At 38.9% G+C, this 25,999-nt stretch overlaps 1 protein-coding gene across 1 annotated transcript in view; it reads right to left on the bottom strand.

Annotated features, from left to right (window-relative positions):
* Window positions 1–2,175: 2,175 nt before the first annotated feature.
* LOC149070541 (uncharacterized) overlaps window positions 2,176–25,999 on the bottom strand; it is a 46,760-nt gene continuing 22,936 nt past the window's right edge. Inside the window, exons 5-12 of the mRNA XM_089249097.1 lie at window positions 21,769–21,954; window positions 17,489–17,569; window positions 11,438–11,626; window positions 8,426–11,335; window positions 8,141–8,326; window positions 6,433–6,813; window positions 6,003–6,332; window positions 2,176–4,647 (exon numbers count right to left, since the gene is read on the bottom strand). Of these exons, the coding sequence (XP_089105223.1) occupies window positions 4,532–4,647; window positions 6,003–6,332; window positions 6,433–6,813; window positions 8,141–8,326; window positions 8,426–11,335; window positions 11,438–11,626; window positions 17,489–17,569; window positions 21,769–21,954 (4,379 nt within the window). The 3' untranslated portion in view covers window positions 2,176–4,531. The remainder of the gene's footprint in view (window positions 4,648–6,002; window positions 6,333–6,432; window positions 6,814–8,140; window positions 8,327–8,425; window positions 11,336–11,437; window positions 11,627–17,488; window positions 17,570–21,768; window positions 21,955–25,999) is intronic.

The following is a 25,999-nucleotide window of genomic DNA, read 5'->3' as shown; positions in this document are numbered from 1 at the left end:
TATAATCACCCCGTATATTCTTGATTTTCATGTCTACGTGAACAATATCTCTTCATTTTTTTCAAAAAATATTTTTTTTTTTCAGATATGTACACTATAGTTTATCATTTCAATAATATTCAAGAAGGTTGAGCTCACTTATAACAAAATTGAATGCACCGAAATATCGGTTAATATGATTTTCTCATCCATTTTCTGCCTTCATGAGCCTGAATCATTGAAATAACGTTTAAAATTTTGATGTCTGTTACAATGTATTCCGTAATGTTGGCTGGATGATCGGTTTTGCAAAAGAATCTCTTCGGCATTTCTTTTTTGTTAGGGATCTGCGAATTGCATATTTATGAAATAGATGCGATAAATGAGGAATTTGCAAAATAAATGCGAAATTTGCTGGTTTGGACGAATAAATGTGAAAATTTGATTTTTCACTACTTTTCCACGAAATCTTGATAATTTGCATTCTGATGTTTCAGAATTTAGGCGCACAATAGGTGCCGTTTTTCCTTCAACTTTTAACTTCTGGTTCAAACAACATGCTACCCATTCTGTCCGCTGGGCAACGTGTATGGAATTTTCAGACCAGTCCTAAAGATAACCCCCCGGTTTTATAACAACCCAGGCTATGTCGACTTTAGTCAAATTTTAATCATTAGACACTGGACGTTTCGCTTGCTGTCTGAGTAAGGATAATTTGGATAATAATAATTTTGATAAAGGGTTTACCACCCACATGTTAAGAAATTCGAATGGAGTGAGGGCAAACGACTTTTTTTTTTTTTAAATTACGGTGAGGCAATCGATTCACACATTTCTTCTCCCAAGCGATTCATCGTAATAGCAATCGACCTATACCGATACACATACTTTCGAGCAATATACAAACATACATATATAAAACGATGTCAAAGATTTCACGAAATTTTATCGTTACAACCTTTAAGCCGAGTTTTCCTAGGAGCAGGTTTCTACAGCGCGAGCAGCGTAAAATCGCCGATTGGTCAAAAAAACCTGAATTTAGATTTCAGAAATTTTGGTTTACTATTCAAAAACAATGCATGTCATGCAGGCGGACCTTTAAAAAAAAGCAGGGTAGGGAACAGTAATTACCTGTGGCAATAATACTGACGTCACATTTTGCTCAAAGATGGGGGATAAGCCAGTCTCTGGGGCAGTGGTCATAAAAAATTCACAAAGTCCCCCCCTCCTCGATGGCTAATGATTACGTTTCTTTATCAAATATGAAAATTCCTCTCTATAAATTCTAAAATTATTTTCTCCCATTAAAAATGAATATTCACTAATTCTGAAAATATTCCTTTCAATAATTGTGAGAATATTTTTCATTAGTTCTGGAAATATTTTTCTCAATATAATAATTCTGGAAATATATTTTTTAATATAATTGTGGAAATATTTTTTTAATAATTGTGGAAATATTTTTTTCAATAATTATGAAATATTTTCCATTAAACCTGGAAATATTTTCCATTAAACCTGGAAATGTTTCCCATTAATCTTGGAAATGTTTCCCATTAATCTTGGAAATGTTTTCCATTAATCTTGGAAATGTTTTCCATTAATCTTGGAAACATTTTTCACTACTTCTTCAAATATTTTTCATTAATTCTGGAAATATTTTTCATTAATTCTGGAAATATTTTTCTTTACTCATGAATTTTCATGAATTGCGAAATACTTTATTCCACTAATAATGGAAGTATTTCCTACAATAATTCTGAGAAATAATCTCTTTCAATAAGTTTGAAATTATTTTTTTCGAAAATTCTGAAATTATTTCTTTCGAAAATTCTGAAACTATTTCTTTCGAAAATTCTGAAATCATTTCCCTCATTTAATTCTGAAATATTTTCTGGAAGTAATGGAAATTATTTCTTCAATCGATCCTGGAATAATCACTGAGCTTTTTTTTTTCATAATTCCTGTGGATTTCTGTACTTGCGTCGGTATACCGCTGAAAAAAGCTTCGAGGGCTGACCTCAGTCATCGAGCCAAGCTTACAAGACCCTTTGTTGATTGTTTCAAGGAGTTCTATGTGAGCCACCGTTTAATGAAATTTTAATCATCAGTTTAAATAACCAAAAAATCAATCAATAACTCAAACACATTTTATTTTTCAAGATTTTTATTTGACAAAAAAAATCAACAGTTTGTTCTTCATTTTCTTGAAACATGGCCGACAAAACAATACAAGGGGGAAAATAGCAATTATTGGACAATCCAATGAATACGAAAAACAAAAAATAAATTATACTATATATAATAACACGAATGTCGTGCATTCAATTCAATAATGAAAAAGTACATATGAGAATTTTTATTTTTCATAATAAAAATACGGAGACCCGCTCATCATTTACCACAGTGGCAAACACGTATCGTGTTCATGATGTGTAATATAAAAAATACATGGGGAGGGGTATATTTTTTAATATAAATACATATTTTTAATAGAAACCCAATATAAATACAATACAACATGGCAATGGGCAGGATATGGTGTTTTAGGCTATTTCATACGATAAAAATTTCTTAGTGTTGAATCGAAGATGCATACATACTTTCAAATAGTGATGCCTGCCACAGTTATTAACCTCTGGTTATGTATTTCGGCAATATAGCCCAGAAAATACACATTTAGTGTATACAATTAATAAAATCCCATTATTTATTCTAAGGGGTCGTACGAAACTCATCACATTTTACGGAAGAAATCTGAAAAAAACCTTTGGCTCTACAACAGCAGACTAACCGATCAAAATAGTTTATCTTCATGATTTTGTCAACCTATCCCTGGTGATATAGTGACGCAAAAAATGATTTTCTTGCTACGAGTAGTACTATTTTTTTAAGGAAGAACCATTTATTTGGCAATATCTTTTGAAAAACTGACGGTATTTGGGATTTTGTGCGCATGCGCAGTACCGTCCGATATCTCTTGCGAAAAAAACCGACATCATTGAAGTGTTACCTGCAGACTGCAGTCTGTGCGATTCGTGTATGGTGATGGAAATGTTTACACATTCAGGTCCATTATTTGCTTCCTGATTGTAATAATTATGAAAACGACATAGATTTATCGCCAGATTTTTCAGGTATGAGCCTATCGGGACATTGGTCACGTTGTTCCGGCCTTATCCAAACAGTTTCATCTATCTACGAACTTAGCCATACCGACTTTGCAGGTCACGGATCTGGCTGAGAAATCTCTGCAGTTGTCGCATTTCTCACGGTCAGGAAGCGAGCCGGTGGGTGGTCGCAGTGATGGACTCTCATCGCGAGGACCCGAGTTCGAACTCCACCGGTAGCACAGTGGTCGTCAGCGGAAGTTGGTTTTCTGTGGTTCTCAACTTTGAGGCATAAATGCGAGCCAATTTTCCTGTTAAAAAAGTCTCACCACAATTATACAAATATTCAATCATTACACTTCATTCATAGTTTAAGGAATAGTTGGCAACACTAGATACGCACTAAGATTGTTTTGTAAACATGCAAACTTCCGGTACAACTCATTCGATAGTAAATTACCCATGACGATGGACCAGATTTGTGCTTGGTTTTCAAGGAAGAAATCAGGAAGCGAATAATCTCACAGATGGCGAACATTTCGATTTTCTTATACATTTTAGCCTATTACAGGGAATACTCGCAATGCCAACATGATACAAAATAGAGTCTGTTTTGGTGCAAGGTATTACAGAGGACACTACGCACGTGCAAATGTATAACCTTGCGTGTTTAAAAAATATAATCGCCTCACTATAAAGACAACAACACACAAAAACTGTGTGTTTAAAAAATTCACTTACAGTATTAAAATACGTCAATTACAGTGTTATTTCAATGATGATAGCATTATATTTGGCTAGACTGATATTACACTTAACACTTATCTCGTGGAATAATGATACGTCATCCCCCCAAGGTTGGTGCAGACAGCGCTCCAGCCGGGGACCGAGACGATTCTTATCCCTTTTTGGTGTTTTTCGCACTACAAATTCACTATAGAAAGGCCCGTGAAAATCCGACCGGGAAACCCACTAAAGATCCTAGCCCCTAGGGCCCGCTGCAGGATTTGGGGGTCCATGAATGACAACATCCAAATTCGCATCAAACCCGTCATCACGTTATAAGCAAAAGTAAAATAAAATTGATGAATAATCTCGGACGTCAAATGAAATATAATAATTATAATGAGATGGTGAATATACGCATATGAAAAAAGACGAAACAAACGTAATACGTATTAAAGCCAGTTACACACAAACATTCAAAGGGAACAAATCTCGAAAAACATCACATTGGAATGTAAATAGCATTTCCACTCATTGATGATCGTCTCTGAAAAGGTATAATTGCTGTTTTGGTGCCTTTTCTTTTTACGATCATGTATCGATGAAGAAACCCTACACACAGTTTATATATTAGAGCATTAATCTTGAATTTTCTTTACCGGGAAATATAATAGATTGATTTTTTCTTCTTAAAAAAAGTCCGAGTGATAGTTGTCTCAGCAAATGTTATTGCATTCGATTCCTTCACCTTTGCATATGCATTCAGTACACGGTTTGCTCAAATCGAGAACTTTGTCATTGATTTTGTAGAACTTGCCGTAAACGTTACAACCTGAAAAAGTAAAAATATACCAAGTATTAGAAACCGGGCGTTCATTTTCATAAAAACTGCCCACGGCTCCGAAACCGGAAAGTAAATGGAAAGACATCCGGGAAACGATCATTACAGGAGGAAAAAAGAACTTTGAAAATTAGATGCTGAAAATAAACAAACTACACTATATTGCCAAAAGTTTGTGTCCTTTTTGAAGTTTGGACATTTCCTTAAATTTCTAAGAAAATACTGGACAAACCATTCTGAAATTTTGGTCGCGTAAACCCTATGTTTATACTCACAATTTCCAGTGAAAATTTAGTCACGAAGGGGAGACCGAAAAAAAATTAAATATGAAAAAAATAATAATTTTTGGTCAGATGATCGTATGATAAGAAACTGCAAATGATTTGTAACTTTCACAAAATAGAATATTTCACTAGCTTTGTGCAACACCTGTGTAAATTTTCGTGAGAATAGCAATATCAATAGTTATGTTTTCTGTAAAAATTCCAATTTTCATCGCATATATATATTGCTTAATAACATGTGAGTTTTCAACCAATTTTTATGAAATTCATAGAAAAATTAGCACTACACATGAAATACCCTGTGCAGGAATTTAAAATATAAAAGTCTATTAGGGGGAGGAGAACCACCAGCCAACAACTTCCTAATTGGAAGTTATAGAACATGGGGGCTATACGAATTTTGTTTTACGATTCTTCTTATACGATTTTTTGTTTTATGGCACACTGTATTTTCACTCTCGATACCGGTACAGAGTGGTTCTTGAACTCATTTTAAGCTTTTTTTTTGTACCGCATATATATTTTTGAAACATATGACAACCATATTTTTATGGGCATCTTTTTATCAGCCACCTCGTTGGGCATTTTGCCTGTTGTGGCGTTGTATTTGTATTTGTATTTGTATTTGTATCTACGACAAACGGTTGATGAAATGAAGGCCGAATCAGGACTTACAGGACACCCTGTATAGTGCAAGAATCTGCTATGTTAATCATGTAATTCAGCGAGATGAGCCTGTTATTTTTCTCTTGCTACGATATTGGTTCCTACGTACTTTACGAAAGTTATAACAATACCCGAATGGTATCACTATTCGCGATTCTAATAAGCGGTGTCTGTGTTCTGTACCACATAATTAACAGAGATAAGCAAAGAAGAGATGACAGAGAGATTCATATTATGGTACTCATAGAACCTAGAGAAAGAACATCGCAAAGTACTCAGAAAACTCTTACGGCAAGGAATATGTGAAGACAGAAAATATAATTGTGAAACACAACTTTTCTACTCAATCAAAATTTGACGGTAAACATCAAAACTTAACGACATTGAATTTCTCACCTGAGACTTTGAGATTGCCCCCGATCTCGATAGAGAACTCTCCTTTGAAGTTGTTGTCGTCCATGTTCACTTGATTGTCGCTGTCACCTTTTGCGGCATTGGCATCTATGACTCCGTGAATTATCGGAGGCAGAGTCACAACGTTCGGGTTTTTCGGTGACAGCGACGCTTTGAAAGCCGGCAAAGTGACGCTCTCGTTTAGGATTCGTCTAGCGCCGCTAGAATTGTCGTGTATCTTGATCGAGTTGTCCTTGTTCTTCTCCCGGTCGAACACGGGATTCAGCTGCGTCGAAATCACTTCGACGCTCTTGGAAGTTGCGTAATCGAGCCCTGTAATAAGATTTTAGGGAATAATTAAATGTGATACTTATATTGTTTTTCCATGAGGATATTTTATGCCTTATAAATAAATATTACAATCGGTCCTTACCCTGGATACCAGATAAAAGGATGCTGTCCACACTCGGCAAAGTCACGAGCTTGATCTCGTTCTGACCTTGAGGATTGTAGACCAATTTATGATTGCCGTTCGACAGGGAGTTCGCAAGGCTTCCGGAAGATTCTTTAGAGATCGGTGAAGCTCCGGGGGACTTCGTCGGTGCGAATGGATTCGGTAGCGGCTTCCATTGGTTATCTGTCTGCTTCGGTGGTGATGGCAACATAATTGGATTTCCCAAAACGTTCACGATGCCGCTAGAGATTCGGTCTGGTTCGCCACTTCCCGTCTGTTTGGATGGTTCACTTGCCGCTTCTGCAGGTCTGATCGGTCCATTGATGTCGAGAGGGGGTTTCGCATCTTCTGCCGTCACACCTAAATTTCGTTTTGGATAATTAAGAATACATTAGAGAAATTAACTTTGTTTTTTGATGATAAATCAATGAAAAATGCTTACTGATTCGATGCCAGAAACCGAACTAATCAATGTGATATGATTAAACATGGAAAATATAGGAAAAAGGTAGGATCCCTTTACCGAGTGGATCCCAGGATCTCAATTAAGACTAAAGCGTGGATTTTATTGTTTGCCATTGAAAACGACCACTCACTGGGAGGGGGGGGGGGTGTATTCTTGTATAATTTGATCATTCGACTTCCCTTATATACATCAAATACAATATCACAGTATCTTCTACCCGTTTACCACAAATACCATGCTACTCCTTCCTCACTTCCACTTTACCGTGCATGCACCTCGTAAACGTTCCTCTGAGGCATTTCTAACTAATCGGCCCATGACGGAAGGAATATGTGTAGTGAGGGTATGTTCGGCCCCAACGTATTCATGTTGTCAGAGTTATGATTGTTTAGCGCTCTACTAATGATGCCATCTGTATTTATTCTGAAGTAAAAATGAGGTACCCGAATTTTTGTTACGTAAATATAGCGATGAAAGTTTTTCTCGCTGTCGGTGGAGAGACTTCTTCAAATGAAGAACCGGCTCGTATTCGCATCTCGAAGCCGTCCACTACGTTCGATCTTGGATCCTCGCGATGAGAGTCCACGAAGATAGGCACACGATAGCATAGTGGCCATGCTACTCATTGAAGTACTCTCAATTAGTCGATGCTTGTGCCCAATTTTGTGCTAACAAAATCGACGCTCCAATCAAGTTATTCATTGTTCCCAGCAAAATCCGCTTGATGATTTCCGTTCCCAAAACCTAATGATTTCCCTGAATTTCTTTGCAAAGTCACGAGCTCTGTCCAAAACTCCTGTGGAGAAAGAAATCTAATTCAATTCACAAAATCAACCTTCCCAAATGTTTTTCATGTTTCAGTTTTTCCTTTCACAGAATTTCCCCCTAACTTTTATGAACTATTCGCATATTTCCTAGACTGTTAGCTTACATTTCCCACGACTTTCCCTAACCTTCGAGGTCGCTATGCCAGGTCGACTTTCCCTGCCATCCTATTCAAAAACTCATATGGTTTTTACACTTGTCTTTATCAAATTGTAATGGAAAGTTGCCCCATGGGTGTTCACTCTGATTGCGATGTTGAGTGGCAACAACGGTGCTCGCTACTCAAAAAAGAAAAAAGAAGACTGAATACCTTGGAATTACTGTACGTGTTTATGATACGAGTGTGTGTTCATAAACTCTCAGGTTTTTAACATATAGTTACGTTTTGTACATTACCACAAGTAACTCTTGGGCAGCAATATCCCGGCAGGTACTCCAAGAAACAGGCAGGATCGGGTGGAGGAGGGCACTGCTGTATCTGGCACAGGGGATGACCGTAAAAGCATCTGCACATTTCACAAGGATTGCTCTTCTGGATGACCTCTCCACTAGTGTAATACCTTCCATCCACGAAGCAGACGTCTATGGGAGGTATCAAAACGCATCACGAACACTATTGCGGAGAACGTACGAATATTGCGCATGTCAACGTGAAGAAGAGTGTGTAAAATGTCTACTTACCTGATATCTCTTTGGTGTCTTCGGCTGTCAAGATAGCAGGATCGGGTCCAGGTATCTGAGGTTGTGGGAAAAAGTCATGTTTCTGAGGTCTGGGAGAGAGTTCCGGCAGGCGTTGTAGGGGTGGTCCACCGCCTCCCTGTTGTAGAAACCTCATGTCGATGAAAGATGACTCCTCGGTGTTCTCGTTCTCGGCTCTAGAGTTCTTTTCGGTCACCAACTTCTTTTTGATCGACGTTTCTTGCTTTTCGGTGAGTTCAGTCGGATGCATCGAGATTGGTGGTTCTGTTCTGGATGCAGTCGAGCTTTCAGTGACTTCATGGATATCCACATTTTTCAAAAGAGGTGAAGTGACGGTCGGACCGTTGCTGCTGCTGCTGATTTCGATCGGAGTGGTCGTTTCCTTCGTGCTATGGAATCCAAGTGTATTTGGTGTGGCTGTGATGGTAGTTGGGAGGAATTCCGTTTGAGTGATGGTGGTCTCTTCATTCTCCCGAGAATCGTCAGTCGTCTCGTAGCTGTACTCGTAAGAAGATTCCGAAGAGGCTGGAACTATCTCGGTTTCCGTCGGAATTAAGAAGTCTGGATTTTCGGTTCCAGATCGAAAAGGTATCTCGGCCTCACTTTTCTCTACAGCAGCCTTTTCTTCCTCGATGTCCGACATGTCGGTGACGGGACTCGTCGGTTCGTAGCTCTTGCTTGAAGACGATCTATGGTTTGAAGATTCGCCTTCAGCTTCCTTATTTTCCCCGACGTCGTCGATGGAGGATTCACCGACGCTATTTTCGGTAGTAGACACATTATGATACATACTATTGTGTTCGTAGTAATCGAGGTAATCGCCATCTGGCCCAGTGTACAGCATTTCCGGTTCACCGTGATATACATACTCCTCGTTCAATGCCGGAACTATCCGATGCTGTTTCTGCGCTATCTGCTCTATTTTCATTGGTCCCGTTTTTGCGGGATTTATTTTTTGCACGAATCCTGGCCGCGCTACATTGGACAGCTCTGGAATGTACGGAGAAGCGGACGATGACGGGGGTCGGCGAACCATCTGGACGGGCCTGTGATTTGAAAACTCTTTCATAGGCTTGTTTTTGTTAGAGGATTGGTGGGGCCTGTGTTTTGCTGGTATGAGGCGATTGTTGGATGTGATTTGGTGGTTATTGATAACTGTCGGCAGCCGAGGCCGAATCGGTGGTGGTCGAACCGACGCCGAGGGGGCGTGATTAGAGAAAACCACTAAAGGGGTATTTCTGTTAAAATTGGGGTCCTCCGTAGTGACGGGACGAGGAATTAATTTGTCTTTAACGTCTATTATGTCATCCTGTACGAAATCGATTTGACCTTTGACTTCCATGTTGTCAGTGCTTTGCTGCACGATTAGTTTGGGAGCAGCGAGAGCCAAGTGAGGAGGCGTCATGTCACTCACCCCACCATGAGTTGCAGGAGTCCCATGAACAACGTTAGTCGATTGAGTATATGCGTCGTTGAATGTCGTTCCATCGTAATCCGGGCTATTTCGAGTCATCGACCACAACAGCTCGGCAATTTCCGATGGTATAGCGTTCGTGTACCTGGTGGTCGGTTGGGTCTGCGTCTCCAGATAGGAGGGTGTCGTCCTGTGATTGACGGTGAACGGGGTGCTGCTATCCACCAAGCTGTTCGTCGTCCACCTTAGTTGTTCGGTGTATGGAGTGGGTCTTGTATTGTAGCGGTCCCCAATCGAAGAGGACCTTGCAGGTTCGGTGTACTGCTGGGAGAAAGTCGGGAACGGGTCCATGAATTCCGGTCCATTTGAGGATCGCCTGTCAGCTATCTGAACTGGATCAGGAAAAAACGGTCTCGTAGGTGTATAATGCGTCTGAAAATCTCTATTGGGTACCGTGTCCTGCGATGCCAGATTCTGCGTAATGTCGTCAGTCGTGTCGCCAAGTTGCGAAGAGATTCCTCCTCCGAATGCGTTTGTAGTCTTGGAGTCGGTTGGTTCGCCGTCGATGGAGGTTGGCTTGGAATACGTGGATTGAGTGTCTCCTTGGTGGTGCTCGCTTGTTGTTTCACTACTGTCGAATTCGACTCTGTCAGATGATGTCGTCTGGCTTGTGACAGTGGAGTCAAAGTTCCTTTCAGTCTGACTCGTGTCTTCGTCTCCTGGTGGTCGTGTACTGAATGTTTCAGCATTGTCGTGCTCCCCGAAGGGCGCGAACGTAATCCTGTGGTCGATTTCCGATTGAACTTTCTGGTTATTGATATTGTAGTAATAGTCCTCGTTGGGATAATACTCTGAGTAGTAATAATCTCCCTCTTCAGTTTGATTTCTATTGGACGAGTCCAATGGGTACTGGTTTCCACGTTCCGAGGATTCTTCCAAAGACCCACCATCGTCATCGTATTTCAGAGTCATGTTGGTGAATTCATCTTCGGAAGGTAGGTATGTTGTGAAAGTGTTGCCAGTCTGCTCTGATAAAGTACTTATCACTCGAAGTGCAGCGTTTTCACCATCCGTGGTGATCACTGATACACGCGGGAAAGTATCCGTGTATTTTGTTCCAGGAAGCCCGGTCACCTCGCTTGACCCGATATCCTGGGCAGTGACCTCGTAACCTTCTCCCGTGTGGACTTGCATAGTCCCAGGTTTATCAGGGGTCGTCAGAACCAATATGGCGATTTCGTCTTCGGGTACGATCGAAATGCTCTCGAGGTTCGCGTCTTCCGTCAGGTGAACTGTGATCCTATCCTTATCCGAAGATGACGTCGATGTCGATTGGTCATCACTGACGTCTTCACTGGTGGGAGTCGGATAAAGAGGAGTACTCCTTTGGGCGGTAGGAGGAGCTGGTATGACTGTCATGTCGTAGCTTCCGGTACTGTGGGTGACGGGAAGTCGAGTTTGTTTCGTATCGGCACTTTCTGAAAAATATAAAGCGGGAAAAAAATTAAGAAGAATGTTAAACCCATGAGTAATTTCACAAGATCAATCTTTGTATATGTAGAAACAGTATGTGGACTTACCACAAACGTATTCCGTCGGACAGCAATGTCCGTCTGGTATCACAGGCTTGCATCCTTCGACTGCCGGGGAACACTCTAAACGTTTGCAGACCACACCGACTTGGGTACAGTAGCATGTCTGGCAGTAACCCCTGGTTGGTACAGCGACCCCAATCTGGTACTCGTGGTTGTCCACTTTACACGAAGATACTGCGTATACAAACAAATTAAAATTTGATTTCATCATGTAAGACGGGTTTTCTTTCTTTGTCTCAATTACAGTTATTACTGATATCAGCTATTATTATATACAGTTTACATGAACAAAAGTTCATATTATACACGCGCAGTGGTAACATGCATATTCTTGGAATCTGTGGAAAAATAAATTACCGATGGATGAGAACATATCTGTTGTCCCTACTATAAGCAGGGTTCGATTCACGGGGTTTAGGCTGCCCATGCGAGACAAAAGACAAAAAAAAAGGATTTTCTGCCAATCCTACACCACATAATAATAATAATAATAATAATCATATACTCGGAGTCGTTGTTGCGAAGAGACACGTGTTATCGATGATTGAAGTGTCCTCAATTGCAAGCAATGGAATTGCTGGAAGCAAATTATTGATCTCTATAGTTCAGGTGAACGCTTTAAAAGAAAGCACTATCCCTCACTCACTATCAAGAAAAGATTTAGTCAAGTACTGTGGTTTCATTAATGAGTCATTATGGAAGAGTAGATAAACTTTGTCTAATAAATACTCAGAAAAATCACCAACGAAAAAGGTAAATACAAGGAAAATCTCATCTTTAGGAATAACTCCATGGGCAACTCCTCTTTAGGAGTTTTGCACTTTCCTTGTATTTGCTTTTTTCGTTGGTGATTTTTCTGAACGAGTCATTAGGGGTCATTCAAGTATTACGTGAACATCGGGGGGAAAGTTTTCGATTTGCTGATTTTTGATGACAAGGAGGGGGTTGAATAATACTTACGTCATCAACCACCCTCTATAAAAATATGAAATATTCTTAATGACACCTTTACTGGGTGCGCCAGAAACGAGAAAAACCTTTTCTTAGTTTGTCGGCAACTGAACTAGCATTCGCCCTATGAATAAATCCGGTGTAGAGTCACTTTAATGAACTCTAAATGTACCGCGGATTCTGCTAGTGATCTGGGAATGTGTCTGAGCTACTTACGTGCCCCAGAAATATGTCGCGGGCCACATGAGTGCTCTGGAATCTGGAACTGTGCTGCAAATCACTTAAGTAATCTGGGAATGTGTCGCGGATTACTTGAGTGATGTGGAACCACACTGGGGGCCAGCTCTAAAACTGTGCCACACGCCACTCAAGGGATCTCTAAATGTGCCACGGATCACTTAAGTGTTCTGGAACCAGGGCCGCAACTAGATGCTTGGTCAGCCGGGGCAAGCATGCATCTCGGCGCCCCCTCATAATGTTGAAGGAGAGATTAAAGAGTGAAATTTGCGCCCCCTCTAGTACAGCACCCGTGGCACCAGATCCGCCTGCACCCCCCCTAGTTGCGGCCCTGTCTGGAACTATGTCGGTTCACCTAATTCATCTGTGGATGTGCCACGGGTCACTTAAGCGATCTGTATAGATGTGCCACTTACTTCATTTTTACAAAATTATGTTAGAGGGATAGACCACATCAGCTAACCCCCAAGGACACATTTGGTCCGCGGGCCAAGGGTTTACCGTACATGGCTTGAAGGGTGGGTAAACCCTAAGCAATGAATATCTTAATTAGAAATTTTGAGTTCTTAGCCTTAAGATAGCATTGAAATTAGAAATTGATTAAAAGTGATATATAAAGGTATTTTCTTCGGAAAATTCAAAAATTTTTAATATGAAAAAAATATTTTTTGCATTAAAAAAATAAATTTTTGATCGCCTGGGGGTAGGCAGAGGGGGTTCGTTCTCCCCCGCCCCGCATTCGTCTCTGACGAGTTGAAAGGTAGTGGGCAGAGATGACGAAATTTTGCTGACAACGGGGGAAGGGGGGGTAAAGGGGTAAAAAATGGCTAAAAATATTTTCTGATGTCATACTTGAACGGCCCTTAGCAACCAAGTGAAATGGTTCGTTTTTTTCATTGAACCAAAAAATGTCTGTATACCACAGTTTATCTTTTAGTTTCTCTCCATAAGAATTTTGACTTTGGCAGCACCAAAGTACGAGAAAAAACTACTTTGTTAATTATTCATTTATCATGACACAATTTGTATCAATGCTTAATATAATCATAAATCCTAAAATCCTAAACCAAGAAAAACTCTACTGGTAATTTCGGCTTTTTTTTTTTCCAAAGTTTTTAGTTGGTTTCATGAATAAATGCCACCCACTCAGAGTTATAATTTGATTATAATGACATTTTCTTGTTTTTCTTTTTCATATTACACCTTATACTAAGGTGTCCTATGATATGCTTGCAAGTGAGGAGACTGAACCCTGTATTTTTTGGGAAGGTTGGTATCCTTGTTTTTCTCTGAAGAAAGAGACAAAACATAACATTCACGTACCAGTAAAGTGTGTATTATATTGGTGCGCCTTTCCGCCTTTCGTAGTAGCAAAGAGAAGCCACTGAACAATTACTATGTGTAGCACTTGTAAAATGTTACGGTGTTCTTATCAGAAGGGCGTCACATGTTTTAGAAATTTCAGAGTTTGTAAAGATAAGTAAGATATAAATATATGCATAGATAGACAGAACCGCTCACAACGCCGGACTGATGCAAAACAACTTACTTCCGTTACCTCAAAAGAGGCAGGGCTGTGTCGGAAAAGTTAGCAAAGATTAATAGTAGTGCCCCGCTTGCCCCGTGCTCGTAAGTATCAAATCACTCGCGTCGTTCTCCCCATGAAGACAGCTATCAAGTCGATGAAACGTACAAGCCATTTGACTAAAAATGGATGGCTGAATCCAATGACCAGGGAGAAATATTGCACGTTTGCCCAGTGGCACATAAGGACTGGAGACAGCAGCTTGGGATTTCAAAAGAAGTGAGGAAAAGACTTGTGTGGCAAGTAAGAAGATGAAGTTGGCATGTTGGGGTGGAAGATTCGAATGATCTAAATGCTCAATACATACAAAATACATACAACGCCTCCACTGTGACGGGAAACGAGGAAACAAAGCCTCCGTCCACAGTGCTGAGCAGTTTGCTTCCCTTTCTTTTTTACAGAATATGCAATATGTCAGTGTACATACTAAAACATTAGTACTACTCTTCCGATTGTTTGCGACAGGGTCGCTGAGTGCGTTGTTTTTAAAATATGGTGTGCGTGAGGACATTAATTCTTACTTTCAAAAATTGCTCTTACACAGATGTCCTTGATTCCAGACGATTGATATATTATGGTGTAGGAGCCTAAGTTGGCCCATTTAACTTGAGTCTGCTTCAATTTAGATTCTGCTTCCAAATCACTAGTGGATTGTTCACTGCTCCCAGTTATTATCAAAATAGTTTCTTTATTATTTATCAGATAGCCCAAGACTTGTTGTAGTTTCCTCGTTGCAGATCTTTGTAAAATAATTTTCCGTTTCCATAAGATCTCTCGTCCGTTTGGTGGTGATTCTAAATGGTACCCCTTTGTGTACTCACGCTGTGTCACATAGTGTATCACGCTTCCCGAATTGTCGCATGTACACGTGTTGGTATGGCTGATTTTGAACCTTTGATTCACCGAATGGACCGTGTTTTGTAAGGAACATTACTATTTCTCTCGGCATGACTTCTTTCATTTTTCCCACTTTTGGTATTACGTCGAAGACCTTTCTTCCAGTTGTGCATATTTGACAATGGTGTTGTCATTTCTCTGACCTTTCTTGCGAGAGCAGATTTTTAATGTAGGATGCCGGTAATTCCATTAGGTGGTTTTCATGTTGATGTTTTGTAGCCTCTTTTGCGAATTTATTCGCCATTTCATTCCCCTCAATGCCTACATGAGCTTTTACCCAACGTATTGTAATCTTCTTGTTGCCCACCAGTATTTTTCTAATGCCATGCACTAGGCTATGAGGGGATTCTACGTCACGTATTGCATGCATACTAGACACGCTGTCGGTCTTTATAGTTTTTCTGCAAAATATTTTGCATTAAGTGACCGGCCATCCAGATTGCGTATAACTCTGCTTGGAATAGAGTGTTGTTATTGAGCAATCGACTGTTCCATTTGTCCGTTACTCCACCCATGTAGATACTGATGTAGGCTGCTCCTACGCCATCCACGGTCTTGGAACCATCTGTGAAAATAATTCGATTTGGTGATTCTTCTGGATCTGTGGTAATAATTCAATTGCGGTAAAAATAATTCTATTTGTTGATTCTTCTTGATCTGGATAAATATATGCAAGTGAAATGTGCCAAAAAGTTTTAATTGCAAAATTAAGTAATGTTTCCGAAACACACCAATATTTTCCTGGCATTAACAAAATTGGTATTAAATATTTTATATTCGTTTGGATCTTTATAATTATGGACTTTTATGGTACAATAGCAGAACGTCGGGGGGGGGGGGTTTCTAGTGCTTCCTTAGGCATATGTTTAAAGTACTCTCAGAAACGTTCTGCCTTCATCCAGTGTCGGGGTGTTCCCCCTCGTGAGAGCTGAGGCACTGTCTTTGATAATTTTGATATTCTACAAAAATCCATTGCTTCACTATTTTGCATTCAAATTATATTTCTTGTCATCATCAATTTTGCTATCAGTTTTTGTTTTTTTTTTGTTTTTTTTTGCTTTTTCATAATTTGCCAATTTTAATTTTGATTTCAACTTCCTTTAAACACAAGTTGCAATACGTATTTATTACAATAAGTAAGATACATAATATAAGAGCATCGATTATCCGAAACAATTAGGAACTGTGAGTGTTCGGATAACCGATCATTAATGGAAAAAAATCGTACCAGCGTCATAAGAGCCATATGAAACAAAGAAACAGTGATATTAAACACAAAACTGCATGTATTTTGTATTACGCCTTACAAATAACACAGCCTAGTTTAACAAGGTTAAAGTGGCCATTAGGGAGTAGGCCTTCAGTTTAGGAAAAAAGAAGTCCAAAATTTTCATTTGCTTTACTAAAAATACCAGCGACTGCTAGGGGAAGTTTTACATGGTGCGCAAACTTGAATTTGCCGACTGAAACGCTTTGCTTTCGGTTAACCGATGTTTCGGTTAATCGGTATTCGGATAATCGATGCTATACTAATGGTGATAAATAAGATAGATGATATAATGTATGATAAAATGATTGAATTTTATACAAGGCCACAACAGACAAAATGTCCAACGAGGTGGCTGAGAAAAAAGATGCCCATAACAAGTATGGATGTCATATTACTAAAATACAGCCAATTAAAAATACAATCACAAAAATTAAAAACAACATGTATATATATATATGATAAAATATTGCATACAAATTCTTATTGAATAATCCTAGATAATGTGTATGTGTGTGTTTTATACTTTATGATTTTTTTTTACATTCAGTATTGGTTGATACAAAACCGCACGAAATGGAATCAGAATAAGTACTATAGATACTTTATTACTAAATTATATGTTATATATTACTATTTCATTTTACTAGATTTGTCATTATATTTTTAATAGCCTAAACGATTTTGAAAATTTTCATTTTTCATTTATATTTACCTATGAAATGATAATAATCATTATTATATTAATCTCTTTGATGTAAAACTGACATCTTGAAAGTTCGTCAATATCATGTTATGCAGTGGAGGTGGCTACGCCCCCAAACCACCAACCACCTCCTTTCTAAGGGATGCAAAAAAAAAAATTCTCACCATATTTCGTATCCACGAGGCCAAGACATTATGTTTGCCAAAGTAATTTTATTAAATATTGTAGAAAATAAGAAGCGCCTCTCAAAGGGTTAAGGCTCGGCATGCGAGTTAAAAATGAACGTGACCGAAACCTTTTCTCTATTCGGACAGAGCAAATATCAAATTGACTATTACCGGAGATTCTGTGTTGACTTTCAAGCAGCCTTTAATAAGAAAGGAAAATACTTACCCTTTTCTTCGTCGGGCACTCTTACAGCATCCTCGATACCAGCAAAAGTTTGGGAGCCATCTGAATTCACCACTGAAAGATCTGTTGGGAATTTAGAAAATCAAATAGAAAAGCAATCATCAAAAAGAAAAAAACTTATTACTATTCATAGTCAATAGGGGAGAGAGGATTTTATCTTTGAAATGATTGATGACGCTTTTATGAAAATTAATTATAACAGAAAGGCTTTGAAGAATCAGATAAGATATGTGTGTGTTATCAAGATGTCCCAAACATACAATAAAATAACGCCTGTTAGTAAGAAGGTTCGTTTTTAAGACTGGATATTTCCTAGTTCTTTTTTACATTCCAGCAATATAGAGCCTATTAAAATCAATAAAAGCACCACCTTCCCAATACTGCTTTGGTGTTCTTGAGATCTATTCACGCATCAGTCTCTTTTAAGAGTTAGTCTCGTGTCAGTTTAAAAAAATATATAATCTTCTTCTCTCTCTCTACTAGCCTTTCAATAATTTACACTCGTCAAGAGCAGTTTAGAATCCGATCGTGAAACCTCAATACGATAACGATAGTGTGCGAACCGAGAAAAAATATCGACGTAGAGAAATTGTCGTTATATCGAGAGGCAGCATTTTCATCAGGCTCAGCCAAATTTATGCTGTTGGCGTCTCTTCTGAATTGTCATCGTTACTACCACCATAAAATGCATTTATGAGTGTTTACTCACAACAAAATAATCACAATTAATTACCTCATGAGTAAAATTCAGTAAATAGTAATTGATAGTTATTCAGTATAATTCAGAGTTAGTTATTTCAACCGGTAAAGTAGTTTATCGCATTACACTTTTGTGTGTTATGCAGAAAGTTGCTTCACGGCAACTTCGTTAACGCTTTTAAGGGTAGATAGTGCAAAAAAACCTTGTGTGTTATTAAACACCCTCGAACGAACGAAAACTGGTAATTAATTTAAAAATATATCGAAGATAATTTTGAGAGAAGTATGAAAAATGTCTTGTAAGCAGTTCCAAAATCTTCTAAAAAAATATCGTCACATTTGCAGTGGCGTCAGAGACAGAGATGCTGTTGGTGCCCAGAGTACTTTATGGAACTTTATTCTGCAAGAGAAATGATTCAGAAATCAAAATTTCCTACTTCAAGATCAAGACAAGGACCCACAAGTTCCAGAACTTCCGGCATCCTTGGACAGTCAAAGGTGCCGACATGGAGGAAACATTGGGGGGGGGGGCTGAAAATCGCCATTCATTCCGTTTATAAGGGACTCAAACCCGTACTCAGGAGTGCGAAATTGTGCATTGCATTGTATATTCATGAGTTATTAGAGTTGGGGGGGGGGGCTCAAATGGCACCAGCCCCCAGTTTCTGGTGCATGTGGTCGGAGTGTTTGAATATTATTTCGGTGTGATAATACAAAGTGATTTGAAATGTACATTGCATTGTAAAAAAAAAATAATTTGTAAATAAGACTTTTCGCAGCTGTTACACATAAAACTTAGATACATTGTCATAAAAAATTCCTTAAAGATATATTCTCTGCATTGATACATTCAATAATGAATTACGGAAATCGTGCCGGGGGGCCACTTTGATCGCAATTTATTATCTCGATGTGCACCCCCCAACGCCCCTCGCTGCAAGAAATGGAAATCCCTACAGAAAGCGGGAAGCGCGGCCTACACGATGGAAACTAAGTTTTCAAAATTTATTTGATCTGAATTTATTATTTGGGTGAGCTCTTCAACGCCCCTCATTGCGAGAAATGGAAATCCCGACAGAAATGCGGCTTGTATGGTAAAAATTAAATTTCAAAAATTTATTGGATCCCAATTTATTATCTCTCTCTTGGTGTATGTTCCAATGTCCCTCGATGACTTCAATGAATACTTTCATTCTTCATTTGTTGAAAATTAAAACAGATGGAAGTGGGGGGAACATTTCCAATAAATGAGAAAAAAAATTAGTTCTATTTTTTACGCCTAAAGCAACTACCTTATTTATAAGATCACAACAAACATATGAATTTTAAAGCAATTCAAATTTGTCGCGACGAAATTAGTGTGCGACAAATTTGTACCGCGACGAGTTTGTACGACGACGAATTGTCCCGCGACAAGTTGAGCGCGACAAATTGACCTAGACCCGCAGACATGTCAGCGTAATTATACTGATTGAATTTACGCATTACATCCCTCACTAACTTCCGTTCGACTCTGTGAATAGGACGAAAAAGTCTTCATTGGCCTCTGCCATCAATGAGGCAGGGCTGCAGGGCCGGATTTAGATTTGATGGAAACTTAAGACATTGAAAGTAATCGGGCCTGCTATATATCCAACTCCACCTGTTCTTTGTCAACGACAAATCATTGGTGTTTTTTGAGTTAAATATATAATATGTGATCATTTTTATGGACGTCATACGTATCTAAAGCATTTTAAAGATTTTATAATGTGAGATACGAAAATTCTAAAATTCCTACTTCAATGAGTGTTAAAATTTCATGTTTGAGAAATTTCTCCAAAAAATACCAATTTGAGATTTTTAAGGCCATCTGCAGATTTCGAGGCTCTGGCTGAATGAACGCTACAACTTTGCCTCTGGACTTCGTGGCAGATTCTGGGAAGGCTCTAGTCTACAGCCTGTCTAGCCTAAAGGGAAATCTGACAATGCGTAGCTGTCCCAATCCTTGTCGACGATGATTCAGTAACGCTCTTATGTTTTGAAAAAGTTTTTTCTTTGAACTTTTCAAAGAAAAAACGTTGCTTTTTTAAATACTTTTGCTTAAGCACCCCAAGCTATAACGATTTGTCTTTTGCAGAATCAGAGAAATCTTATCCCTTTTGAATGTTGCGAGAAAAGAGGCACTGACTGTGCAAATCCAGGCACATGTTTCAGTTACAACCTTCACGATCTTTTCCTGTGCAGCTGGAAGCACAACTGAGTGCACACAACACGGCTTGACCAAGTGTATACTTTAAGTTGTAATGACGTTACTATATTACGAAAACTTAAGAAACAGTGATTAATATGAGACGTCGATCATTAACATTTGGCTAAGTTCCACCAATTCTGAATTTTTTCAGCGTATTATCAACATCTTTTTACGAAAGAAACCAAGTATTTCTGGTACATAATGGCACTTACTGTCAAAGCCCGAACTCAGCCAGCCCGCGAATTGGCCGTATTTCGTTGTAAATTGACCCGGCTAATGTCCGAATTTCGGGTTTTGGCCAGACAGTTCGCGATGTGGCTGGAGATCCCTGGCCAAAGTCTGAAAAGAAAAGGAGTGATTCGGGGTCAGGAAGAGAAAGAGGTTCATTTACGAAGGTTTTTAACAACTGGCTGTTGCAAAGATGAATTTTGGAAAGAGAGGAAATCAAACTGCCTTTTTGCGGGGAATCGAACCCACGTCCTTTCACTTTCCGGATGAACGCACTAGACTACAAAGGCAACGAATCTCTCAATCTTTCTTTGGAGCTCGTGTGCACTGTTAATTTTTTTAACTAGTTTGGTATTGCCGTTTTGCCGTGCTAAGCTCTTGTGGCAGAAGGCTGCTTCTACTTAACCACATGCACCACTTCTGCCCGATAAGTTCCTGCAAGTTCCATATTTCTCTGCGGAACTTGTAACGAATTGGTACATGTTGGAATGTGTGTGTATGTGTAGTGAACCTACCGCGAAGTTTATCAGGCTATCGATTTTTATCTTTAGCAAAAACCCAACGACGGGGTTTTAAGAAGGTTTACACCACCCCTCGAATCAGACCTCATTGGCACTCGACTCGGAATTTGTTTCCGTTTTGCCTTTCCAAGTATCTTACTGGGCAGGACTGCATCGTCTGATTTACGAAAGTTACCAGAATACCTTTAAGGGCGGGACAGAGGTGTGTAGTTGCATCATCGCCATTTGGCGTATTTTTTCATAATAATTATATTCACGTTAGCTATGGCAACCCATCATATCGCAATCACGATGCGTTAATAATTTTTTTTTTTTTTTTTCAAAATCGGACTCACTCGAATTTCACTTTTTTTTTCTCTTGCCACATCGAGCCAATCCAATGCAGCTACTATACATGGCCATGTATCACACGTTTAGCGATTAAAAAAATGGTTTGGCACCTGTAGGACCGTCTTAGATCGAAGAACATCGAACTTCGGGGAGGGATTCTCCAGCTATTCCGCGAAGTGGCTAGCGATTTCGTGAATTGGCCGCACTTCGGGCTTTGGCACATGCAATTTTTTGGTTTCAGAAAGACTTACCACACTCGTAATGTGACGGGCAGCAAGTGAATCCACTCTGATACATGGCAACGCACCCGTTAATGTTCAAGTGACATTTCGGGCGGACGCACATTTGTTGACCACGGATACAATAACAGTGTTCGCACTTTGTTGGAGACAGCATTGCCATACCCTCGGCGTACATATATCCATTGGAAAAACACTCTGAAAAAGAAGAAATAGAGAGTTTCGTTTGACTGAGGAACAACTTTTCATTCATTTTTCCCCATTATACAGTAAAACCTCCCAACAACGGCCACTTACGGGACCGTGAACATGCGGCCGCTATCGGGAAGTGGCCGTTATTGGGAATTGTCATTTTATTTCTGAAAAAAAAACTAAAATCTGCGATCTATATAACATGTAAAATGATAATTCGTTCTGAAATTGATTACGATAATTATATAATTTATTATATTAGAATATATGATTATATTGATACCTTAATTTTGTAATAATTGACCAATCGGAGGGCCACTACTAGATGGGATCAGACGGGCTAGTGCTCGGGTGCCGGAACAGATTGGGGTACAAATTTCACTCTCAAAAACTCTCCTTTAACATTTCAAGGGGCTCCAATAGGGGCGTAATAGCCCCATTTGACCAAATATCTAGTTGCGACCTCGTTAATCGATCTACAGCTATTTTGGCATCTTAAAATTCAGGCTTGCAGTGCTAAGCAAACACGGCTTGACAAGAAAAACCGTGTGGACCAATCCGGTGTACCAGCAACCCCAAATAGCTCTTTATTCCGATCCACCAACGATCAACTAGACCAGAGGTCCTCAACATTTTTCTACTCGCGAGCACAGCTGTACCCATCATCAAATGAAGAGCACCCTGACGGCGAGTTTGGCATACGAATGCATGAAATCATGGTGATTTCAGTCCTTGAACGAAAATGGTATACGCAAAGGGGTTTAGTTATAAAATTGATCAAGTGCTCGCGAGCACGAAATTGGACACGAGTATTGAGCATTCTGGGTGCTTCAGGGAGCACCGTGGTGCTCGTGAGCTTCAATCCGTTTCATCACAGATGCCTGAACTAGACCATACATGCTCAACGCCATGATGCACGGGCCAAATGTGGCCATCAGATTCATCTGATGTGGTCCGCGATCTCAAGCCTAATATTTTCAAAATCGAACTAAGTGGCGTATTCTCGGATCACTTGAGTAACTTGCAGCACATTTACGGATCACTCAAGTGACCTGGGGCGCTATTTCAGATCACTTAAGTGGGCGGCGGGACAATTATTGATAACTTAAGAGGCCCGTTTTTCCCCTCTCCACTACCTTTAATATTATACAGCATTTTCACCCAGGAAAAAGAAAGAAAACCTAATTCCCCCCCCCCCCCCCTCCGAACAGTGGGGGGGGGGGCTCCTTGAAAATCAGCTTCAAAACAACTTTTCTCATAACGGTATGCGTATTTTCATTCCAACTCCATTTCCAAAATGGCCGTTGTTCGGAGATTACCTGTAAAGTCTATGGGCTCCAATAACAAAGTTGACTTTGTCTGCTGTTGGCCGTTCATGTAAAGTCTATGGGACGCGTTCGGTTCCAAGAAAATGTGACCTTTGTTCGGAGGTGTCCATTAGAGGATGTTTTAAAACAATTATCCTTGCGTTATATATAACACAAATAATTAAAAACTTCTTTCTCGCTCCTCTCTCTCTCTAATGGAGCAACTTTTAGTAAAAATAATGTTAATTCTCATAAGGGAAATAATACAAAAAATAAAAAATACCCAAAATCTGTACCTAAGTCACCCCAGTTACGGTACGAATAACATTAATGCTCTGAAATTTTAAAATGGCGATGTAACATGGTTAATACGACATTTATTTGTCACGATTGAGGGATTTCATCAGTGATTTATGACCGAAAAAGATTTTGCCTCCTCTTGTTCATTCCATATTTGAAGCTCCATTTTGTTCTGTACTTATTATAAGGAAAAGTTACTGCGTATATAAGTCCTCCTCTTTTGTTTTTATCCGACAAAACAAACAACCTGAAGGCATAGTGAAAAAAAATGTTACAAAACTGTTTGAAGAAAAGAATTTATAAAGAGAAAACGCGTTCGAAAAGGATTACCAAAGGCCATTTTATGTGCAGTAATGATAATCTCTTCGGTCTGAATTCATTGAAAAAATACAAACCGATGCGGTGTTTCTCTTAAAGGAGGTTATTTCAAGGTCTGATTTAGATTTACGTTGAGAAAAAAATTGTTATTTCTGAGAGGAAAATCGAACAATTCGTTGCATTTGGCCACTGGTACGTAAATCGGGACGATTAACAAACTCTTCAATTGAGATCACGGATGCGGCATTCAATACAATCAAGAATACAGTACTTAATGCTGTATTGATCCTTCATTATGCAGTGGAACCTCCCCTAACGGACACTCCCGTTAAAGGACACTTTTCTGATCCCCAGTCCCATGGAATAGGGCTTTAATGTATTTTCACTTTCCGTTAGCGGACAGTAAAATCACGCAAACTCTAATTTATTCATTTTCGCTCATAAATGTAGAATTTATCATATTCAATTGAGATTATGTTTGATCCTTAGCTCGCATTGGTAAATATGATGAGTAGTTCAGTTGATTGCTTTATTGATTGAACATATCTATGGTCCAGGATGGTGAATTCGAATGGTAATGTGTTGGTTTTGTTTGTGATAACGAGTGAAAAAAGCCAACATTACAAGACTGAAAATGTTTTTATCTTCTTTCTCTTTACAATATATTATTTTAATTTAATTTCCATTGAAAAATGTGTGTGGAGTGCACGTATCATGTACGGGTAAAAATGATTAATCGGTTTAAGGAAAAGAAGAAAGATTATACATTTTTAATTTTTTTTAGGAATTATGTATCACCGATAAATGTAGTGTAATTTAATCAAACTTTCTTTATCGAGACGATTGGTGTTTATGCATACCCACCGTCACTTTTATAGTAAAACCGGGAATGCACTATAGAAGTTTGATAGAAGATCTTTTACAAAACTTTGAAAATAACCAATTAACAAATAACCCTTACGCCTATTGGTTGCATTCGCTTGAATGTAACCGATACGCTTATCGGTTGAATTTTTTTCAGCTTTATAGAAGAATATAGTGTAATCCCAGACTAACACACACACATATACATTAAAATTTATACGAACCATTAGCGATCGAAGATAAACTTGTATAAATGTTAGAGTCGTATAAACGAGGTTCCACTGTACACCGTACCTCCTCATTCACGGACACTGCCCGTTAGCGGACAGAATTTTTAATCCCATGGGTGTCCGTTATCAAGAGGTTCTATTGAATCATCAATAAATTACGCATTTTCTATCTTTCGTGGTGACTAGAAATGTTTAATGATTTTTCAATAAAACAAAGGTTAACCTGTGGGTGCAGACCTAAACTTGAGTCACAGGTGCTCCTCAGTATAGACGATTCGTACGACACAGAGCTAAACTCTGTGTCGTACGAATCCACTCACATTCCGGTGATGAATTTATTTGTTGCGATATTGGTTCCAGAGGTGCTTAGCGATTTCAGTGGCATGGGCTGAATGAATGAACGCCAAGAATCTACCATCGGACTTATCCCGTTGCTGAGATCTCTTCCAGCCAGGCTTTGTGGCAAAGTCTGGATGTGTGTTGTGTGCCTAAGACTCTGAGAGCGCAATCTAGTGCTGCCATCTGTATTTCAAGCTGTGAGTGAAGTACAATGATCAGTGGCATGGGTTGTGACTTAGACATTTTTTAAGGACTTCTTTTGAGTTACGATTATATATATGTATTTTTTTTTGGGGGGGGGGGGAACTGGCATCTAAAAGCTTTATATTATTGAAGAATGCGCAGAAAAATGCTGAAAATATCTGTGCAAAAATATGAACACAATAAAATAAAATAAAATGAAAATTCAGAATTCAACTTGAACTTGAGAACTTGAAATTATAAACGGGAAGTATATGTAAATAAAACTATTGATGAAAAATAATTTCAAAATTAATGAAAAAGATGAGTAAAAAATTAATGAAGGATATAATTAAAAAGTTAATGAAAGAAATTAGAAAAATTAGTGAGATAAATAACAAAAAATATTGGGATAAATAGAAGAAAATATAAAATGCGATAAATAACAGAAAATTAATGAGAAACATTTTCAAAATTAATAAAAATTCAGAATTTATAAAAGAAATAATTTCA

The sequence above is a fragment of the Pholcus phalangioides genome, unplaced genomic scaffold (assembly GCF_987345545.1).
Source record: "Pholcus phalangioides strain wild (caught in Gottingen) unplaced genomic scaffold, Ppha-v1.0 ptg000021l_1, whole genome shotgun sequence".
In the NCBI taxonomy this organism is placed as follows: domain Eukaryota; kingdom Metazoa; phylum Arthropoda; class Arachnida; order Araneae; family Pholcidae; genus Pholcus; species Pholcus phalangioides.
Note: the sequence above shows the minus strand (reverse complement) of the source record. Positions and strands in the feature narration are given on the sequence as shown.